We start from the raw sequence: 19,957 nt of genomic DNA on the forward strand, positions 1-19,957 counted from the left end.
GGCGTGGGCTTAATACCTGGTTGGGGAACTAAGATCCTGCAAGCCCCGTGGTGTGGCATTAAAAAAAAAAAAAAAAAAAAAAAAAAAAAGTACATGTTGTTTGAATTGAATACAGTATGATGTCACCACCCCAGACAGAGCAGCTCAGCTCAGCTGGCCAGACCACAGGTGAAGGAATCTAAGAATGAGAAGGAAGTTTTCCATAACTGGAGGTAAACAGATTTCAACGCAGAATATAAACACAGGCAGGGAGGGATTGGCAGGAGATGCCAGAAACACAGAACAGAACTGCCCTCTGAGATCTCCAGCCAGGCATTTCCAGAACCTGGGTATTTCTGGATTTTACCCCAGGTCTGCTAAGTCAGAATCTCTTGAGAACAGAACTCAGGAATCCCCTGGTCACTGCTGGGTAGTCACCACAGGGCTGGGACCTGCTGATTGGTTCACTTCACTGGTCCTGCAGAGGACAGGTAGCTGGGAGCTGCAGCCAGGGCACCCTCTTTGGGCCTCCTGGCCCTGGAGCAGGAAAGCCCTGCTCTGACAGGCTCGTGTGGTAGTTACTAGCACAGGCTCTGGAGACTCAGGTTTGAACCCAGGCTCTGCTTCTAGCTGTGTGACTTTGGGCAAGTTAACGTACCCACTCTGTGCCTCAGCTTCCAAAGGGCGATAATAATACTGACTTCACAGGGTGGTGGAGATTAAATGAGATCTGAGGTCACAGGCAGTAAGCATCCTGTAAATGGCCGAGGTGGCTTATTTAAGGCACAGGGCTAGATGGTAGCAGACCCCAGGTCTACCAGTACTGTTCAGACATAGCAGAGAGGACCAGAGACCCCAAAGTAGAAGAGACTTTGATATCTTAAGGTAAAAAACTCTTATCTTTATTAAGGTAGGGAGCTCCTGGTAAGGAGTTTCCTGCACCTTCAAAGAGGTTGAGTCTCAGGGCAGTAGGTGCTGTTTGTGTCCATGTCCCAATCCCTTGGCCCGCTTCGGGTACCAGTGCGGCTACAGTGGACAGTCCTGTACATGCTGCCCAAGCCCCGCCCCAGGGGTGCCTCTCTGCGTTTGCACCCCAGAACTTTCTCCAAAACCCGGCAGAAGGTCTTTTAGCCCCAGGGCAAGCCCAGCCAGTGTTCCCGTCAGCTATCATTGATAACAAACCACCCCCAAACTTAGAGGCTTAGAATAACACCAATCATGTATTTGCTCATGATTCTGAGATTCGGGGGATGGCTGGGCTCTTCATGTGGCCTCAGCTGGGGCTGCAATGTCCCACATGGCTCCTCGGCTGGGCAGATCCCCTCCAGGGCATGGGTGTCCAGGTACTTGGATTTCTTACCTTGCAGCTGGCTTCCCCGAGAGCACGAAAGAGGAAGCTGCCAGGCCTCTTAACACAGGTCACCTCCAGCGTATTCTATTGATCAAAACAGGCCCAGGTCCAGCCCACGTGCAAGGGAATGGACTCCATGTCTTGTACGGGGAGTGGCAAGGTCACTTTGCCAAGGAGAGTGTGGGATGGTGGCGTCTTTGGACAGTACGGTCTGCCACGTCCAGCCTGTATAGGAGGGAGGTGGGGATTAATGTCTGTGGGGCCATCCTTAACCAACGAGGGTGGGAACTGGTGGATAAACACAGGTCTCCTGTCCTTCAAAGGGACAATTCTGAGGTGTATTCCACAGGCTCTTCAGAGGGGTCCCAGCAGGATTAAGCCCCAGCTGCCCACAGTGGAACCAGCTCAGCGACGCCCCCTTAATTGCCTTGTGCTCTTTCCCCGTCTTTAACTCCCTCTACGTCTCTGCTACTTCCTCCAGCCATCTCCTGGTTCTGGTCTTAGGCCTTGCTCTCCAGGGCAACCAAACCAAAACACTCAGTTTCCTCATTTGGAAAAAAAAAAAAAAAAAAACCCTTAAATTAGGCTATAAAATATTGCACCTGGCGCCGGGGCTGATGAGCAATCCCACAGGAATGGAGGTGAAAGGGCTTTGGAAACTGGGCGGCCCCGAAACCGAGGTGAGTGGTCACTGTGAGTGGAGGCATTCCCGAGGGAAGCATGGGGACTTGGGGGCTGCAGGCATGGGACACCCAGGCCCCCGTCTTCAGGGAGTGCTGACCGGAAGGCAGATCGCCGCCTTGGAGGCGATGAGAGGTGAGGACAGGGAGGTGTGGGGAAATGGGAAAGGGGGTGCAGACAGAGGGGCTTCCTGGAGTGTGCAGAAGTAAGGAGTGCTGCGTTCCCTGCCCTGCCGACCAGATTCAGGTGACTCAGCACAATCAGGTGACTCATTGGGCCAACGTAGCATGTGACAAGGTCCCTCAAGATCATCCACCCGGTTTTGCAGAGACTCGCCCTCGTGGAATAAACCTCACCTCCTGATTTGGCCTCTTCCCGGGAAGAGAGGGACTGAATTACAATGGGAGGGGCCAGGATTCTGGTTCACTTGCCCTCCATTCAGCAAACATTGAAAAGCTGAGCCCTTTTCCACGCTGGCCATCTTGTGGTCTGGATCCAAGGTGAACAAGCCACTCCCTGCTCTCTCAGAGGCTCCAGACCCAGAGACAGCAGACTTGAACAGCATGGAAGCAGCCGGCTTGCTGAGGGACGGGCTCTGGGCCTGGTGAGGGACATTTGACCCAGAATCCGGGAGGGGTGGGGGGGCAGTAACTGTGGAACTCTTCCCGGAGAAGCTGATGTCCACCTTTAATCCCAACAGGTCTTAGAAATCAGCTAGGAGAGAGGAAGGGCATCCCAGATGAAGGAAACAGCATGGGAGGCCTGGCTCATTTGGGAAACTTCACTGTGTCTGGAGCCCAGAGAGGTGGGGCGTAGGAGGAGGGGGCAGATGAGGTTGAAGAGGGAGACAGCGCGCTAGGAGAACAGTGGGAACCCCGGAGGCGTTTAAAGCAGGAGATAAAGCGGGTCAGATTTGAGTCTGGGCTCCAGCCTGCTGGTTGCAGTGACGGCCAGGTGGAGAGCAGCTCAGGGGCTCATTCATTCATTCAGCAAGGGCTCAACCAGGCATCAAGCCCTGTGCTGCTGCGGGGGTCCAGGTGAGGGGCTGTAGTGGCCAGAATGGAGAGAAGGGGCAGAGATTCTGGGGAGGCACTCTCACTGTGTTACACAAACACATCCTGGCAATTCCCAAACTGGCATCTGGTTCCTGGACCAGCTGTGTATGAATTTGGAAACTGGGGATGTGTTATTTCAGGGGTGGGCAGCTGATTGGCAGGGCTGAGCCCAAGCCTCAGGGGCCCCCATTGAGGCAGCCATTCCTGGAGACCCACCCAGAGCAGCGCAGCCCAGCCTGCCTCCTTTCTCCCCCTGCCTTTGCCCCAGGCTCCAGAAAGCTTCCCCGCAAAGGTGGCTGAGGATAACCTTTCCAGCAAGGGTCCCGGTTTCTTTTCCTAAGTGACTCCTGCAGGATCACACAGGAGCCAGAGGCCCAGCTGGGACCCAGAGTTTGTGCTTATTTCCTATTTCTGTGCTCCTCTCCCTCTCAGGCTGCAGGCTCTTTGGGCATAGGAACTGTCTCCTCCATCTGACTGTGGGTTTTCTGAGAGTGTCTCCCCCAACAGATCAGGAGCTTTCCGGAGGGTAGAAGGAAGAACGGAAAAGCAAGTCAGGGAAGCTGTTTTGCTGCCATTTAATAGTTGTTTGAATTTGTGAAAAATCCTGTATTTGCCTCAGTCTCCTCATTTGTAAAATGGGGTTAATGATAACACTACCTGTTGTGAGGATTAAAAGACATAAGATAGAAGAGACATTAAAAGAGCCTTGGGGGTATGGACAGGACAGAAATACCAAGCACAGACCATGAAAAACAGCCGGAAATGAGAGCAAAGGGAACCAAACTGTAGGCTCCATGAATAGGATTTCTGTTCATGTTACACGCTGTAGTTTTCCAGGTGCCTGGGACAGAGCCTGGTCCGTGGTAGGTGCTCGGTGAACATTAGTTGAAGGAATGAATGGAGAGTACAGGTGGCGATGGTGGAGAGCAGCGTGGCAACTCACCACCAGGGTGGGAAGGCTTCCAGGAGGGAACAGGGGAGGGCCCAGGCCTGGAGAGCTTCTGGGAGTAGGCGTGTCTGCCTCAGAACTCATGAAACTCTGGGGGTTCAACAATACACCCCCGTAGTTCTGACCAGGTTATGAATCTGGTGTCAACAGTGGGATTTCCCTGCCAGGGTCCTCTCCCTCGACTTCTAAATCACTTCCTCCACCTGCCATCCCCTAACAGCTCATGGGCACAGTGACAGTGACAGGAGGGTTCACGCCCCTCCACACACAGCACCCCTCCTCTGCTCTTGATCCCTCAGGAATCCCTCCTGGGCTCCGCCCTCTGCTCCAGCTGCTGTCCACCCCCACCCCGGTTTCCAGACCTTTCACTCAGAAAGCGCACCACTTACCTTAGCCACAGTGGACCAAAACCACACCTTAACCCCAGCCTTCCATGCATCTATCATCTACAAGCAACTCTGCAAAGCTGTGCCTGGTCAAGTTGTACTCTCTGAGCTTTCATCTCCTTCACAGCAAAGGGGGCCAAAAGCCTTGTGCCACGGGGGGTGCTCCAAGCCGCCTGTCAGAGGGCTTTGTGAGAAGGCCAAGTGCCACGGTAGTAAATAGAATTGTTACCTTGAGGCTGGAAGGGGCTAAAGCAAAACCAGTTAAGTTTGAACCTCTGTGTGTGTGTGTGTGTGTGTGTGTGTGTGTGTGTGTGTGTGTGGAGAGAGAGAGAGAGAGGAAAGTGGAGAGATGTTTTGGCAAAGGGATGGATAGTATCAAGTCATTACAGAACCCGTTGATATTTTAAACACATATGATCCTTTATAAACGCAGCCACACCCTCATGAAAAATGTGCTTCATTCCTGAAATCACAGAACTGTAAATTTTTCCCAGCAGACTGAAGATTTTAACCAATGTCTTGTGTGGTGTGGGAAGGGGACCCTGACACTGCTGTGGAAGAGGCCAATCTCTAAACCATTGAGACCACAAAGTCTGACAAATCTTCCTCTTAAATGGATGCATATGGGCCCAGCTGAGCCTGTCCACTCTTCTTTCACGTCCTTTCCAGACCACAGTACCCACCGCTCGAGCTCAGAAGGCCCGATCTCCAGGGTCCTTCCCTGGCCCACCTTCCTGAACACAGAGGCCCTTTCAGGGGACGCCAGACGTGCCACAACAGAGCAGGTGATTGTTAGCTGGTCATGGGGGCTGCGTGGGTTTGAACCCAGGCTCACCATCTATGGAGATCTTGCCTAAGTCACCTCTCTGTGCCCGTTTCCTCGCCTATAAAATGGGGATGTAATACCCACCTCGCAGGGCTATTGCAAGATCAAATGAGTCCATTCACGTATTATTGAGCATAAAGCGTGTAGAACGGGATCTGGCAGACTGGCGACATGAGCTGCTAGCCACGGTCCCCCCACTCCTCTGCCCTGTCCTCATTTCAACCTGTTAGCTGTCACCTCCTCCAAGAAGCCCGCCCTGACCACATCTTATGTAGCCTGCCCCTTCTCCACCTCCCCACCTCTTTCATTTTTTTGTCCCTTCCAGACCACCCCAGTTCTCCCCTTGACTCTCAGGCTGTCCTCAGTCCTCCCAGACTGCCCCCGCATCTTGCCCCCAGCCCCTCTCGCCCCTCCCCGCAATAGCATGCATCAGATTGGCTTGTCCACCTCATGTTTTATTGTAAAAATGTTAAAATAAATTACATTTGACATCATTGCCAGTATGTACATACAGTATGTGTGATTCCAGGACAGCCAGCAACACCCCAGCCAAGTGGGGTCAGGAAAACTAAGACGAGCTCGTTAAAACATTTCACAGAAAAACAGAAGGCCGCTCCTTCCCACCCTCATGCTGGGCCATCATACCCCTGGGTTATAGGCTAAGTGGGGATGGGTGGGGTTCTGGCCCTCTTTGGTCCTGCAGTATTGGGGAGGGGGATGAGAGGCAGAGAGGGTGTCTGGGTGGCACCTCCTGCCCAGCATCCAGTCACCTGCGACCAATGCCCCTCCCCAACTCTGACACCATGACCTTGGCCCAGGTCACCGAGAAAGGCCCAACTGGGTTGGGGGATAGGAGAGTGAACACTGGACATCCCGATCCTTGGGACCCCAACTCTTGCACCTTTTCTCCACTCTGGCTCTGAAGCCAACAAGATTAAAAAAACAGCAATTCATTTTAAAAATAACAAAACAAAACATGCAGGGCAGAGTGGGCTGGCCCAAGGGTGCACCTCACGAAGAACCCAAGAACCCTGCCAGCCCCTCACCAGAAACAGTCCGTCTGCAGTTTCAAACTATCTTTTGCTCCTCCCATTGCAAATCCTTTCTTTCTTACACAGACAGACAGACAGACATAGACACACACACACACACACCAAACAGCAGCTGGAGGGAGGAGGTTGATTCACATATTTGGACATTCCCCACTTGTGAGCCAAGGGATCTTGTGATCTGGGGAGCAGTGAGGTCACGGGACAGAAGGGTAGAGGCAGGATGAGCCGGAGCTGAGCCCACTCCTGCAGCTCCCCGGCTGCCAGCTCCAGGAGCCCCAGCCTCTCTTTCTGCCACCACTTCCTGGGAGGCAGAAGCCCGTGCCTGCCATTGCTTGGCCAAAGGGGGTGTGGGACAGGGAACCGGACTCTGGGCTGGGCTCCATCCCGGTAAAGTCCACAGAAGGGCTGGGATACTGGGCCACACTTGGGACTTACTCTGGGTTCCCCGTAGCAGAAGCGTTTCAGCACCTGCCCGTTAGCTCCCCTTCCCCAGATGGCCTCCTCCCTACTGAGGTCTACAGTAGGGGCGACAGCCAGGCAGACGAGGTGGGACTGGGGGACGGTTAAACACGTGCCCCAGGCGGGGCCCCACTACTGCTGAGGTGCTGAAGTGCCCAGCCCCCAACCCCACCAGGGTCTTACACCACCCTCACCCTCTCTCTGAAATGCCTGGCTCAGTGCTGGGCGCACAGGAACCTGTTAATACTGGTGAACTCAAACGGCCGAGGCCCCCGACCTAAGAGAACCGTGAGAGGGTCTTACCCGAATGACTGGGCAACGACCCACGCAGGTGCAGGCCTCCCCGGGTTCAGTCCTGCCAGCCCACGTGTCCGTGAACCACCAGATCCCCCAACCATGCTCAGGACAGACACCTCCCGCTGCCAGGGTGCCCGTTCCGCTGATGCACAGAGGCCCTGTGCTGGGCGCGCCATGTCTGACCGGTAGCATCTAGCTGCAGGGGATGAAGGTGAGGAAGGCCCCTGGCCCCCTACTCCCAGTTCCAGGGCCACCCCCCACCAGGGGCCAGGGTCCCAGCCACAGTAGGACACCCCAGGTTGAGGAGAAGAGAAGCCATGGAAGGTGGGGTGGGGAGCCGGCCCCGCCTCACGTGCCTTTGGGGCAGTTTGCCTTGTTGTACTCGTTCATAAGCTGTTCGTAAGGCACGGAGAGCTCTGACTCAGTGCTGGTGAAGGTGGACTCATCTGATGAGGGGAACTCGCCCAGGTTCAGGGGCACCTCGGCCGTGGCCCCCTCCTGGGGCCTCCCCTCCCCAGCTAGATTGTCCTCCAGCGAGGACTTGGAGGTGTCCTCGTCCAAGAGGCCGGCCTCCTCGTTCTCAAAGGTGATGCTGACGTTCTGGAAGATGAGCGGGTGGTAGTCCTGGGTGTCCCACGGCTCGCCCTCCTCGCTAATGCGGTCCAGCTGGTTAGGGAACACCTCAGAGGTCGGGGAGCCCTCCTCGGGGGACCCCACCCCAGCCTCCTCGCCCGGGGGCCGAGACACATGGCCTTTGCTCCTCAGCGCCTGGGACACCTCTTCTAAGCTGGGCACCCGGTTCTTGGAGTAGACCACCAAGGGGGTCAGGGAGGTGGGCAGGGCTGTCAGCCCATCCCCCTGGGGCCCCAGGCCCGTCCCTGGGACCCGCTCCCCACCCCCGCCCGTCTTCATTGCCTTCTTCCCGATTTGCTTGATGAGGTCGTTGTAAGTCTCCTCCTTTTTCGACAGAAAACTGAAGATGTTGACGTCCTTGGACGCCGCACCCCCTGCCACCTGCAGGGCCTTCCTGGGGTGTGGAGAGCTCTCGAAGGACTCCTTCCGGCGCCGCCGCCGCTTCTTAATGGCCTTGTGAACCTCCACAAACATGCTCACCTTCCAATTGACAAACAGGGAGAGCCAGGCCAGCCCCAGGTAGATCCAGAGCTCCACGAAGTAGCGGTACAGGGCGTGGTAGTTGGCGCTGGGGTTCACACCTGAGGACGGGTCAGGAAGCCCAGAGGGTCAGGAAAGGGCCAGCGGGAACCCGGAAACACACAAAGGCCAAAAGCCGTGTCACCTGAAAGTGGACACAGCGCGAGAACACAGAACACCGATGCGGACGCACCAAGAAAGGAAGGAGGCCTGTGCTAGAAGCCGGACACCACCTGAGCTTCCTCAACTATCAAAAGTCAGGAGAGTGGCTCCCTGGGGTGTGAGAGCTTCAAGGGGGAGGGGCTCTGGGGAGGCTGGTGATGGAGCCAGCAGTCAGGTCAGGAACTAAGCCATGAAGAATTCTGGCCTTTCAATGATTCACCGACACTGACACTTGGCCGCTTTGTATACTTTTTGGATGTACGTGTTACGGTTCAGTTAAAACCTGGATAGAAATTAAGTGACAGGGCAGCTGGCATCCTCTTGCTGGTGATGGACTCACTAATTTAATATAAGCGAGGCTGATAGCTGGGCCTGGGGTGTCCAAGAGCACTGGTCCTGGCAGGAAATATCATGGACAGCCTTGATTCTCCTTCTGGTGACGTCTGGCCTGCCTCCTGACTTCCTGTATCTACCCTCGCCCTACTGGTTCCTCCTATGGCCTGGAGGGCTCTGCCCTCTCCACACCCCCACTTCTGTGGCCAGGCTCCAGACACCTGCTCCAGGGAGCCCTCCCAGGTCACTCTGCACAGCTCTGGTCACTCCCCTACCCTCCAGGATCACGGAGATTTCACTTTACACTTCCAGGCATGTTGATCCATATTATTACGTGTCCTGTGTCCCCCTTCCTGCCCTGAGGCTGGGAGAAACTTGGAAAAGGAACTGGAGGAAGGGGGCCACTTCCAGAGTGGGGCTCCCTTAGAGCAAGGACTATAACCCCCTCATCAGACTGGAGGGAGTCTGAAGGCAGAGGCTGTCTCCCTTGCAGCCAGGAGATGCTGTCAATCTTGCTCAGGACTCTGGTCATAAGCAGGTTATGAGGACAACCAGGGCACACTAATATAGCCGGGCCCTACCCACCGCACTCATGAATAGCAAATCATTTGATTGTCCAAAACCCTGTGAGGTGCGCACCGTTACTTTTTTTTTTAAACCAATTTTACAGATGGGGAAACTGAGGCAGTGGTTTGGTGTCTTGCTGGAGCTGAGAAAGTATGCATTCAACACCCTTCTGTGCTTCCCTGATACGAAGGCTCCTCCTTAGCCTGCTCTGGGCCCCAACAGCTAGACAATGGCAGGGTTGTGCCTCCATCTAAATTTATCTCCCAAGACAGCAGGCTCAGATCTGCCAGGGTCAGTGGAGTGTTCAGGCCTCTCTTTCCTGCTTCTCCCACCCACTCAGCCGCCCCCTCCCAGCATTCTGAGTCTCCACTTACAATGGGGCAGGAGGGTAGTGACCTGTCCCTGGCCCTAGGAAGGGGGAGGGGAGAGATCGTAGGTCCTGGAGCAGAGGTGGAGGTCAGCTGGGCAGGGCAGCAGGGACTGAGGGAGCAGCCACTGGGCCAGTGCAGCCAAACGGGGTGTCAGGAAGATTAAGAACCAAGGTGCTGTGCAGGCCACAGGCACAAGGACATGAGTGGCTGGAGCCGACAGACAAAGGGGCCAAAGGATCTTATCGCCCGCCTGGATTAAGTAGGGGAGGAGTGGGAGGGAGGGAGGGTCTGGGCCCGAGGGAGCAGGGCAGCTTGGGGGGAGGCCTCTCTGGTCTTTAAGCTGCCAGTGGCAAGAGCAAAGTTTCTGGCCTCTGAGCCAAGCATCCAGCACAGCCCCCTCAGCGCCTGGGAGTGATGGGAGGAGGGAGCTGTGACGTGGACCCTGCAGGCAGAAGGGCTCTACCCCCAGCCCCCAGTGCACCTAAGCACCTAAGCTCAGGAGACGGGGGGAGAAGAGAGGAAGAGACCAGACGCCAAACACGAACAGAGAAGAAGGAGGGAAAAGCCACGTTCCAAGAAAGAGAAAGAGAAAACGTCTGCAGTTACTCTGTGCCTTGGTTTCCTCTTGCAACTGGCAGGATCCCACTGGGTGGAGGCCCAGGACACTGGATGCCTACCAGGGCCCCCAGTAAAGGTCAGCTGAATTGAAATTGGAGGAGAAGCAGAGAAAGACAGGGTGGGGAGGCAGAGGCAAGGGGCAGGACTCACCGGCCACGAAGTCGCCGAAGCCGATGGTGGAGATGGTGATGAAGGAGTAGTAGAGGCCCTCGATGTAGTTCCACTCCTCTGTCACCATGAACACAAAAGGTGGGATCATCAGGTGGACCAGCACGCCCCACAGGATGAAGATGGCCGTGCATGTAATCTGCGCCTTGCGCTGAGGGGGAAGGGTAGGGAGACCAGGTCAGACGGCGGTGGAGACCGGGGGAACCCAGCAGAGTACCCAGAGGGCCGAGGAGGCAGCCAGAGGCGAGGCCGGTTGGGCGCCAGGCCTGGGAGGCTCACTGCCCAGGGGAGGGGGTGGGGGGGGGGGTAATGCTCCCAGCCTCACCCAGGAGGGCAGCGGGCTCTGAAACTGCTCCCTTGCCATCTGTCCTGACACTTCTGTCCAATTCTTGGATCCTTCCCACCCCCCCCATCACCTGCCAGGGTCCCCCCGTCTCTGCCCAGGACCTAGGGTTGGGGACATACCAGGCTCACGCCTCTCTTGGTGAGGAACTGGCCCAGCCTCTTGGCACGTCCTCCAAAGAACTTGCCCAGGGCACTGATCCACGTCAGACAGAGCGGCACCCCAAAGAGACCATAGAAGACACAGAAGAGGCGCCCGGCAGGGGTCTTGGGGGCCACGTTACCATAGCCTGAGGAAAAAGAAGAGAGCGAGGCCAATAGAGCCACAGCGGGGGTGATGGACCCAGACTGGGAGTGGTACCTGCCTCCACCGCCCCCGCCACACACCCAGCCTGAGGAAAGCCCATTCCCTAAGATCACTTGACACTGATTAGTATCAATGCTTCAGAAATGAAATTTCCCTTGACCATGCTATGATCATGATCATTTATAGCAATTATGATGGTATGGGCTATGTCTCCTCCATCAGACTGGGAGCTCTCTGAAGGTGGACTAAGCCTCCACCATTAGCAAGTCCTCCACGAGTCCGTATGGCACCCTTGCAAATTACAAGGCACAAGTTAGTAGTTTCTCTGGGTAGACACCCCAGAAGCCCTGTGGTAGACGGTCTCCAAAGACGGCGATTCTTAATTCCATCCCTTCTGATGCTCACATCAACTGGCCTCTAATTCCCCTCCCTCTGAATCTGGGCTTTAGTGACCTTTTCATGGAATGTGGCAGAAGGGACCCTGAGTCAGTTAAGTCCTTATCAGAAGCCTTGCTGCTTCTCCCCTTGATCTCCTGAAATGCTCACTTTGGGGTGTCTCCCTCTTAAAACCCAGCTGCCATACTGTGAGATGCCCAATCATCCCCAGCTAAGCTCCTCAGCAACAGCCAGTATCAACTACCAAACATGTGATAGAAGAAGCCATCTTGGACTTCCAGCCAACTGGACTTTTGGATGACCGTTCCAGCCACTCCAACTACCACGGCAGCAGAGACCTCAAGCAAGAACCAACCAGCCAAACCCCGTCAACTCACAGAATGGCCGACAATAAGTTGTGTTTTAAGCCGCTAACTTCTGAGGTGGTTGGTGATGCAGTCATAGATGACTAGAACAGACACCCAGACTGGTGAATAAGCACGGGGTGCATTTGTGCAAGAGAGCAACCTGCTCGACCTCTGGCTGTCAAGCTGTGTCATTTCTACTCCAAGAGCCCAGGTCAAGACTTCTAGAAAACAGTCTCCTAAGCATGGCCAGTCACCAAGGACTTACTAAATCTCCAGGGACATGTCAAAAGGACAGAGTGCAACTGGCCTGATTTTAACCTTGACAAGGCCATGTGACCAGAGCTGGACTCTTACAAGATTCTGGGGAGCTCGGACGTGGAAGAAGGTATCCTGAAGGTCCCAGAAGACTTACCGATGGTGGTGATGACCGTGGCTGCAAAAATCATTGCGTTGGGCCAGTTCCAGTTGTTGAAGGTCTGGTTCCCTGTGATGGCCACACCCTGTCCTGCAGCATCAGATACTATCTAAAAAGAGAGACACAGTGAAGGTCAGAGAAGAGGTCAGCACTTTATGAACCTCCTTATAACCATTCTTATTTAATCATCACAATAACAAAGTGACAGTTACTGTCTCCAATTTATAGGTGGTGAAACATTTTATAGAGGATCAGAGAGGGTAAGTGATTTGTCCAAGGTCACACAGCTGGTAAGAATATGAACCCCAGCAATCCGGCTCCAAAGTGCCTTCTCTCACTGAGCCAGTGCTTCTCAAACTTACTAGAATCACCTGGAGGACTTCTTACATACAGCCTGCTGGGCCCTACCTCCAGAGGTTGATTTAGTAGGACTGGGAGGGAGTCAGAGAATGTGCATTTCTAACAAGGTTCCAGGTGATGCTGATGTTGTGGTCCCAGGACCACAGTTTGAGAACCACAGCAGACTCTTCTGCCTCTGAAAGAAGGCAGATGTGATGCAGACAAACAGGAGGACCTCCAGAAAAGCATTCTACTGCAGGGTTGGCCTGGGAGGGACTGCCCCCCACACCCAACATGCCTTTCACCCCCACTGTCAGGACACCTGCTAAGGTCAGCTCGGTCAGCTCTTGGGTCTGTCCTCCGAGGGCGGACACATCAGCGGGCCTCCTTTCTCCCATGCCTGGGACTCTGTCCTCTCCCCGCTACAAGCTCCCCTTCCCTCCCTTCTCTGGATCCCTTTCACTCGGCCCTGGGCTGAGCAACTTCAAAGTTTGGGCCAGGACTGGTCATCAGAAGGTGGTGTGTACTTTTCAGGGTGACTCAAATTAATGCTATCAATCCCCATGGAGCTCCCGGCAACTGTGGGTGGCAGCAGGTGAGATGTCACCTGGGGAAGTGCACTGGGAGGCCCCCAGAGAGGCCTTCCTTATCTGTTCCAGAGCACAGACAGCTGGCAAACCTGCTCACCACCCAGGCCCTGCCTGTACCCCATCCTTCAGTGCTACCTCCCTTCACCCACACCCACCACTGGCAGGACCCAGACCTCAGAAGGCAGATCCCGAGGAGCGGCCAGGATCCACTCTCAAATTGGGGTCCTGCCCCTGCCCCCTAGGAGAGCCCCAGGATGGACCAGCTCAGAAACCAGAAACTCAGCCAAATTCCCTCTAAAAATCAAGCCTAGGACCGAGAAAAGACAGAGGAGTGAAGGATGGAAGCAGGAGGGAGATGGAAAAACAGGAGTTCTCCCTGCGGCACGACTGAAGTTTGGTGAGAAAAGAGGGAAGGGTGGGTTGTCCTGAAGGAATGTGCAGTTTGCAGCGGCAGGCCTGTGTAAACGGATCTGCAGACTTTGTAAGGAATTTTCCATGATGACGTGCTCATCTGACAGGCCGTCAAACCACAGGGCTCACCGCCCTGCCTCCCCCTGCTATTTCCTGAGCATCTCTCTGCAAAGTGGGAAGTGGGGACGGCTGCCTTCACCTGCCCTCAGAGAGCGGCCGCCAAGCCGGCCAGGCCACTTCCACGCAAAAGCACCAGGACGTTCAGATACGAAGAGGCCAACAGGTCTATCCTGTTGGAGGTCCACCCAAAAGGTTTTCTAAACCATGAAATCCACGTTCAAAACAGGAGAATGAAAAGTCCCAGGGCCCTGGATGTTAATGTTAAACAGATGGCAGGGAAAGTAGAACTGCTCAGCTCCCTTTGGCCGCAGCCTTTGTTATCTCAGATATCCATCTTCGGGGGGGTGGGGATGGGGGGTGGGTAGTGCAGAATTGTCAGGAAGCACAGCTCAAGACGGATGACAACTGACCAGGAAATCATGGGACTGGGGCACCAGCCCTGGTCATCCCCATGGAATCCCGGAGGAACAGGAAAGATGTCAGAAGACAAGTTGCCCCCCGCCACGCTACCCCCGCCTTCTCCTACGAACAAAAAGGGTCGATTCTAGAAACTCAAACCTGAACTCTTGCTGACTCTTCTTTGGAGACAGCAGAACACTTGGCATATTCAAAGAGGAAGTGGTGGGTACTGGAAGCTACTAGCACAGGTTCACCAGAGCAAGTCATGCTCGGCTAAGTGCATCTCCCACTCCAAAAAGGCTGCAAAGCCTTGAAATTCAGTGGAATGCAGTCAATCTGGATAGCAGCAAGGCAACTGAACAGATGGGCTTAAAGATATTCACGTGGACAAGACGGAGAAATGTAAGGAGGAACCGGGGTTAATCTGGGTCCACGTAAAGGCAGATAAACAACCCCAAGAAGTACTGATCATTATCCTCCTGGCCTGAGGTCTCCATTATCATGCCAAAGGCCAGGCCTCTTCAGTCTTTTAATCTACAACACAGCAAGGACAAAGATGGCTGACCAGTTTAATCTGCAAAGGATGCAAAACTGGGACAAGGCTGGGATGGGAAGATAGCTAACACACTGCAACGGCAGTTCGGGACTCAAAATCATCTGGACTGGAAAAATGGGCCCAAACTAACAAGATATGGCTGTCTTTTAAATTTTTCATGTCTTACACTTTGTGTTAGAAGGCACTGACCCATACAGGGCTGAAGGGGAAAGTCCTTGGGTTTCTGCTGACCACAAACCAACACACACCAGTGTGGCTGCCAAAAGAAAAGTAAATACAATCTCAGGCAGTGTCAATACCTTATCTCTTCAGGGCTGGGAGGCAACGGGCCCATTGTCCTCTGCAGGTCAGGCCACATGGGGGGCACTCTGTTGCATTCTTGGGTGTCGGACTTCATGATATGTTAACCAGTGGGCCAAGGTGCCAGAGGGAACGGGGGTGGCTTTTGTGGATAACGAGCTACCTCAGAATGGACTGCCCTTGGCAGTCATCCATTTCCGATAATGGAAAGTGTTTAGACCCAGGGACACCAGCACACATCAGCGATGGTGCGGGTGTGACTGGAACAGGGGTTCTCAACTGGGGTGGTAGCGCCCTCTGGAAGTGTTTGGAAATGTTGCCTGAGTACATGCCTTGTATGTGCCAGGCACTGTTCCGGGCTCCAGGGAGAGGGCAGTGAAGGGACGAAATCCCTGTCCTCCCACACATCTGGGGGTGCTGGGGGTGCTCCTGACATGAGGTGAGCAGGGACCAGAGAGGTGAGATGCCCTGCCACCCACAGGACAGCCCGACACGCCACGTCCACGCTGCCCCCACTGACATAACACTGGATAGATTTGCCAAAGGTGATCTGCAACTTGGGAATCGCTTAGTAAGGGCTAAGGAGACATCAAACATTAAGAGCTGGCAAAACAGGGTAGCCAAAGAGGGCATTCTGGTTGGGAGCTTTGCAGTAGAAAAGCTGGCTTCCTGCTCTTCACCCCGCCAATGGTGTGTCCTTTGGGGCACAGCCCTCAGACCCAGCCTCTGCCCTGGGTTATCAGGGAGCCACAGCCCCATGCGCTATCCCGCTGACCTCCATTATCTCTCCATGGTCACCCAGAGGGGGGGCAGGCAAGGGGGACATTCGGAAGGGCCCTAAGCCCCCCCCCAGGGCCAGAAGCACCACTCACCCTTACAACAGGCCAGTGGCGGTAGTTATGTCCACTGGTCAGGTCAGGAGACTGTGGCTGAGAGGTTAACTGGCAGAACTGGGCCAGCTTCTAGACTGTCTCTTGCAAGTCAGCCGGGCTCCCCACCTCTCTCCCTTCGCTGCTCTCCCTGTCCCTGGACGCCCCCAGCACCCCTGTTGTTTCCTTCTCTCTGCCCACGGGTCCCAAGCAGCTGGCCTGGGAATCAGCTTGGCTCCATCCCAATGCTGGGGAGACAGGCAGGATTTTAGTGCTGCTGTGCGTCAGACGCCTCTTGTTGGGGCTTTTCTACAGATTCCCTAACGGGCTCTTCCTGCGATTCTGCCAGGCATCACTTGACAGATGAGGAAAGCTAGGCTCGGGGAGCAGAGGTCTGGATGTGAACTTGGGCTGCCTGCTCCCTGCTCTCACCCCGTGTTGCTGTGGCTTCAGTCGGAACACCTCACTGGTTATGGTCAGGGTCAGGGTCCCACTCGCCGGGGGAGAGGTCTCCCAGAACGGAGGGGCTAGACCCAGGCCTGAGGCCATCTCTGGGTGAGGGGGAGCCATTGGACACAGCATCCCGTCCCCCCGGGGTTAGGGAAATAGCTTTATCAGGAGGAGACGGCCCCTATTCACTCACAGGATTCTTTAACTTGTCTTCCAAATTCACACAAGACAATATCTTCATTTTCCACATATCCCTAGAGAGTGATGGGAGAGGGGGATCCCGCACACAGCCCAGGCCCGGCTCTGGTTTGAGGATGCAATAGAGCTCTCCTCCCCGCCTGTCACCCTCATAATAAAGTGGCTGTGATTTACTGAGAGGTTACTATGCACCAAATGCGCTGAGTACTTTATGTGCCTTCAGTTCATCTTTAAGGAGGAAAGAATCCTGCTGGGAAGACACCATTATCTTTTCCATTTTGCAAACAAGGATTTAAGGCTGAGAAGTTAAGAAAGTAGACTAAGGTCAGGATGCTAAAAGCAAGGAAGCCAGGAGTAGAGCCTGCCCCATCTGGGTCCTGGCCGCTGGTACCCCACCCCTGTCCCACACAGGCCACAGGAAGGAGACCAGTGCATACCTCCACCTGGAAAAACAGTGCCCTAAAACCAGCGCATCCACTCGGACCTGAGCCCTCCCGGAGGAGACATTCCCGCCCCTGCCTGTGGCTTCAGGCAACATGCTGCCCCAGACACCACCCTCCCAGAATCTCGCTGTCCATGCAATCTGGGTTCCCCACGGCGCCTCATCCCCCAGGGGTCCGTGGTTTCCTGTGCAGAGGCTGTAAATGGAATCTCCCCATCCTGGAGACTCATTCTGCAGAGTTGCAGGGAGGGCACCTCCCGTACCTGGTGCCCACCTGCAGACACGGGCAGCGGGGCTGATGTCGGGCCTTTGCCTTCATCGGGCCAGTGGGGGAAACAAGTCCAGGTGGCAGCCTGCCTGTGGACAGCAGCTAGGGGCACCCACAGGGCCACCGCCCTGCCTGCCTCCAGCTCCCGCGGCAGACCTCATGCTCAGGTCACAGGGCCCCTTCCTGCCATGGAGGATCGGCCTCAAGGATGCCCTGGATGCCAGCCTCCACTGGATCCGAGCTGCGTCAAGGTACACAAGTGGACATCCCTCACCATCCTTGGCTGCATCCATCCCTAATGCATTCCACCTCTGCTCACTTGGTCCCTCTGGCCTGGAAGGGGAATGAGACCAATGTCATGTGTGCACGGTTCTTGGCAGAGTAGGAAGGACTTTTAATGTCCCTCTTACCTGGCCCTCCCAGCCACCTTGGGAGGTGGGCAGGGCATGGTTGATTACTCCTCATTTCATAGATGATAGTTCCTATTTGAATAGTAGCTGATATTTGAGCACCTATTTTATCACAGGCACCAATCACAGCACTTTAAATCACTCAGCTTGTTGAGTCTTTACAACCTTGTAATGTAGGTACCCTCACCTCCATTTACAGCTGAGGAAAATGAGGCACAGAGGCTAAGTAAGTAACTTGCTAGGCAGTGGTGGAGCCGGAGTGTGAACCCAGGCAGTCTGGCTCTTAACCCCTGTGCTGTCCACAGCTGGGGAGAGGGGACAGGGGGTGCAGGGTGGGCTTCTCAGCTACAGAAGTGAAGCCGGGTCTCTAGAACACAACCAGGCAAACGCAAGGGAAACATCCATGGGAATGCAGAGACCGTCCCTCAGAAGGTAAGCTCCATGAGGGCAGGACTTTTATCTGTGGTATCCCCAGAGCCGAGGACACTGCCTGGCACCTAGTAGGTGCTCAACAAACATTTGTTAAAGAAGTGAGTAAACGAACTTGAATGAATGAGGATATCTTCTCTGACCTCGATTGACTCACCCTCTCACGTCCTTCCTTCAACACCTTCCTAGCATTATTCTGCAGGTGGATTTAATAAATTCATCAGCAACAAGGTGCAGGGCTTTATCCAGCAAGAGGGCGGGAAGCACACAGTCAGACCCCAGTAAGAGTGTGGCTGGCGGGGTCAGGGGGTGAATGCAGGGCTGCTGGAACCAACAGCATCCAACTGGTGTCGGGGTGGGAGGGAAGCATGTGGTCAGCAGGCTGCAAGAACAGAGGGCGGGGGGCTGAAGGTCCTGGGGGTCAGGGGCTGGGAAGGGGAGAGGTGAGGGAGGCAAACAAAAGCCCCCTCGTCCAAGAGGGCAGAGCGGGTGGCAGTGGGGCTGGGAGAGTCCCTGGGGTGAATGGAGGGACAGGAAGGGGAGGCCTGCCCCCTCTGGAAACTCTCCTAGGGGGCTGTGGACGTGTGGAGAACAGGGAAAGGAATATAAAGGGGGGTGACAGGCCTCTCTCTCGAACCAGACCTGGCCCTCTCCTGGGAGAAGCTCATGGAAATGTGGGGCTGACCTGGGTGTGACTTGGGCGGGGGCGGTCCTCTCTCAATTGCTGGCACCAAGTCTCTGGGTAAATAACAGCCTATTAGCCTTAGTTTCTCCAATCTGCCAAAAAGAGCACCTACCCCAAACATATGAAAAGCACCTAGGACACTGGAAGTGCTGAATGAACGTACCTGCAGTCAGTGTCATGAGGAAACCAGACCCAGTGGTGACCTGACACCCGGGGGGAAGAATGCTTGTCCCCAAAGGTCAATCAAAGGTCAAGGGGTTTACTTCGCTGCACCTACAGGACAAGCCTCAGTGAGAACAGGGACATGGAGGCTCAGCAGGTAGGTGCTCCTGGGCCCCCGGACAGCTAGTCGGGGGGACCTGAGGGTCGGGGTGTGTATTAAGGCTCCCCCTGAGGTGGCAGAGGCACACCCAGTATGGGCCACCCCATCCGTCAGAAGGCCCATCTCTCCGGACCTCCGCCCGCCAGAAGCTCCCGCCACCCTGGCCGGTTTCCCGCACAGCCAAGCAAGGCAGGCCGGCTGCGGAGGGAGCAAGGCCACACGCTGCGTTCTCCAGGTGAGGCCGAGGGCCAGGTGTGGTGGCTTCTCTGAACCCCAGTCCTGAAGCCCCCGCCATGCTGCCCCCAGCTTCACAAGGCAGCCAAATGCCCATCCGCCCCCTGCTCTCTGGGCTGGGCTCTTCCTTCCTGTGTGTCCACGTCTGTCTGTACATCCATCTGTTATCTAACAAAGAACCTCCTCAGGGTAGGGGGCCGAGGGAGTTGGGGGCGCTTCTGAACAGAACAGACAGAAGTGGAGATTAGTAAACCTAATGCAGGCACTTTTCAGGCAAATATATTTAGAGTTTGGGCTTGTTCAGAACAATGTTTGTGACATTCTTTAACCCCATGAACTGATGAACAGATAAAGGGGGCAGGGGAGGACCCCAGATCCCATGTACTGGGGCTCCCTGCCGCAGTGTAAGGAGGGGGAGTGGGCAGGCAGGGGCCAGTGGGTAGAGCTCACCTGTCCAGCTGTTTGGCCAGCCGTCCCTCTGTCTTTCGGGGACTGTGGGCAGACCCAAAGTACCTTGGCAAGAAGGTGAGCGCCTGTTACCTCTCCTATTCCGAGTTAGAGGACTGAAGACTATTATCTAAGCCCTCAATTACCTTCACTCCTCTCACCCTCCCTGTCTCACACTGACTCAGCTTCTCAAACGTTCCTAAAGTGGGGGCGGGGGAGGGGCATTGGAATGGTTTCCAGATGCTAAACTGAGGCTCAGAGACCTTGCATACCAC

General features: G+C 55.1%; 1 protein-coding gene across 1 annotated transcript in view; it reads right to left on the reverse strand.

The window, feature by feature from the left end:
* Nucleotides 1-5,666: 5,666 nt before the first annotated feature.
* Nucleotides 5,667-19,957, reverse strand: part of KCNK5 (potassium two pore domain channel subfamily K member 5) — a 36,565-nt gene continuing 22,274 nt past the window's right edge. The window contains exons 2-5 of the mRNA XM_067006137.1: nt 12,211-12,322; nt 10,872-11,038; nt 10,389-10,557; nt 5,667-8,249 (exon numbers count right to left, since the gene is read on the reverse strand). Coding sequence (XP_066862238.1) covers nt 7,384-8,249; nt 10,389-10,557; nt 10,872-11,038; nt 12,211-12,322 — 1,314 coding nt within the window. The 3' untranslated portion in view covers nt 5,667-7,383. The remainder of the gene's footprint in view (nt 8,250-10,388; nt 10,558-10,871; nt 11,039-12,210; nt 12,323-19,957) is intronic.

Source organism: Kogia breviceps, chromosome 10 (assembly GCF_026419965.1).
Source record: "Kogia breviceps isolate mKogBre1 chromosome 10, mKogBre1 haplotype 1, whole genome shotgun sequence".
In the NCBI taxonomy this organism is placed as follows: domain Eukaryota; kingdom Metazoa; phylum Chordata; class Mammalia; order Artiodactyla; family Physeteridae; genus Kogia; species Kogia breviceps.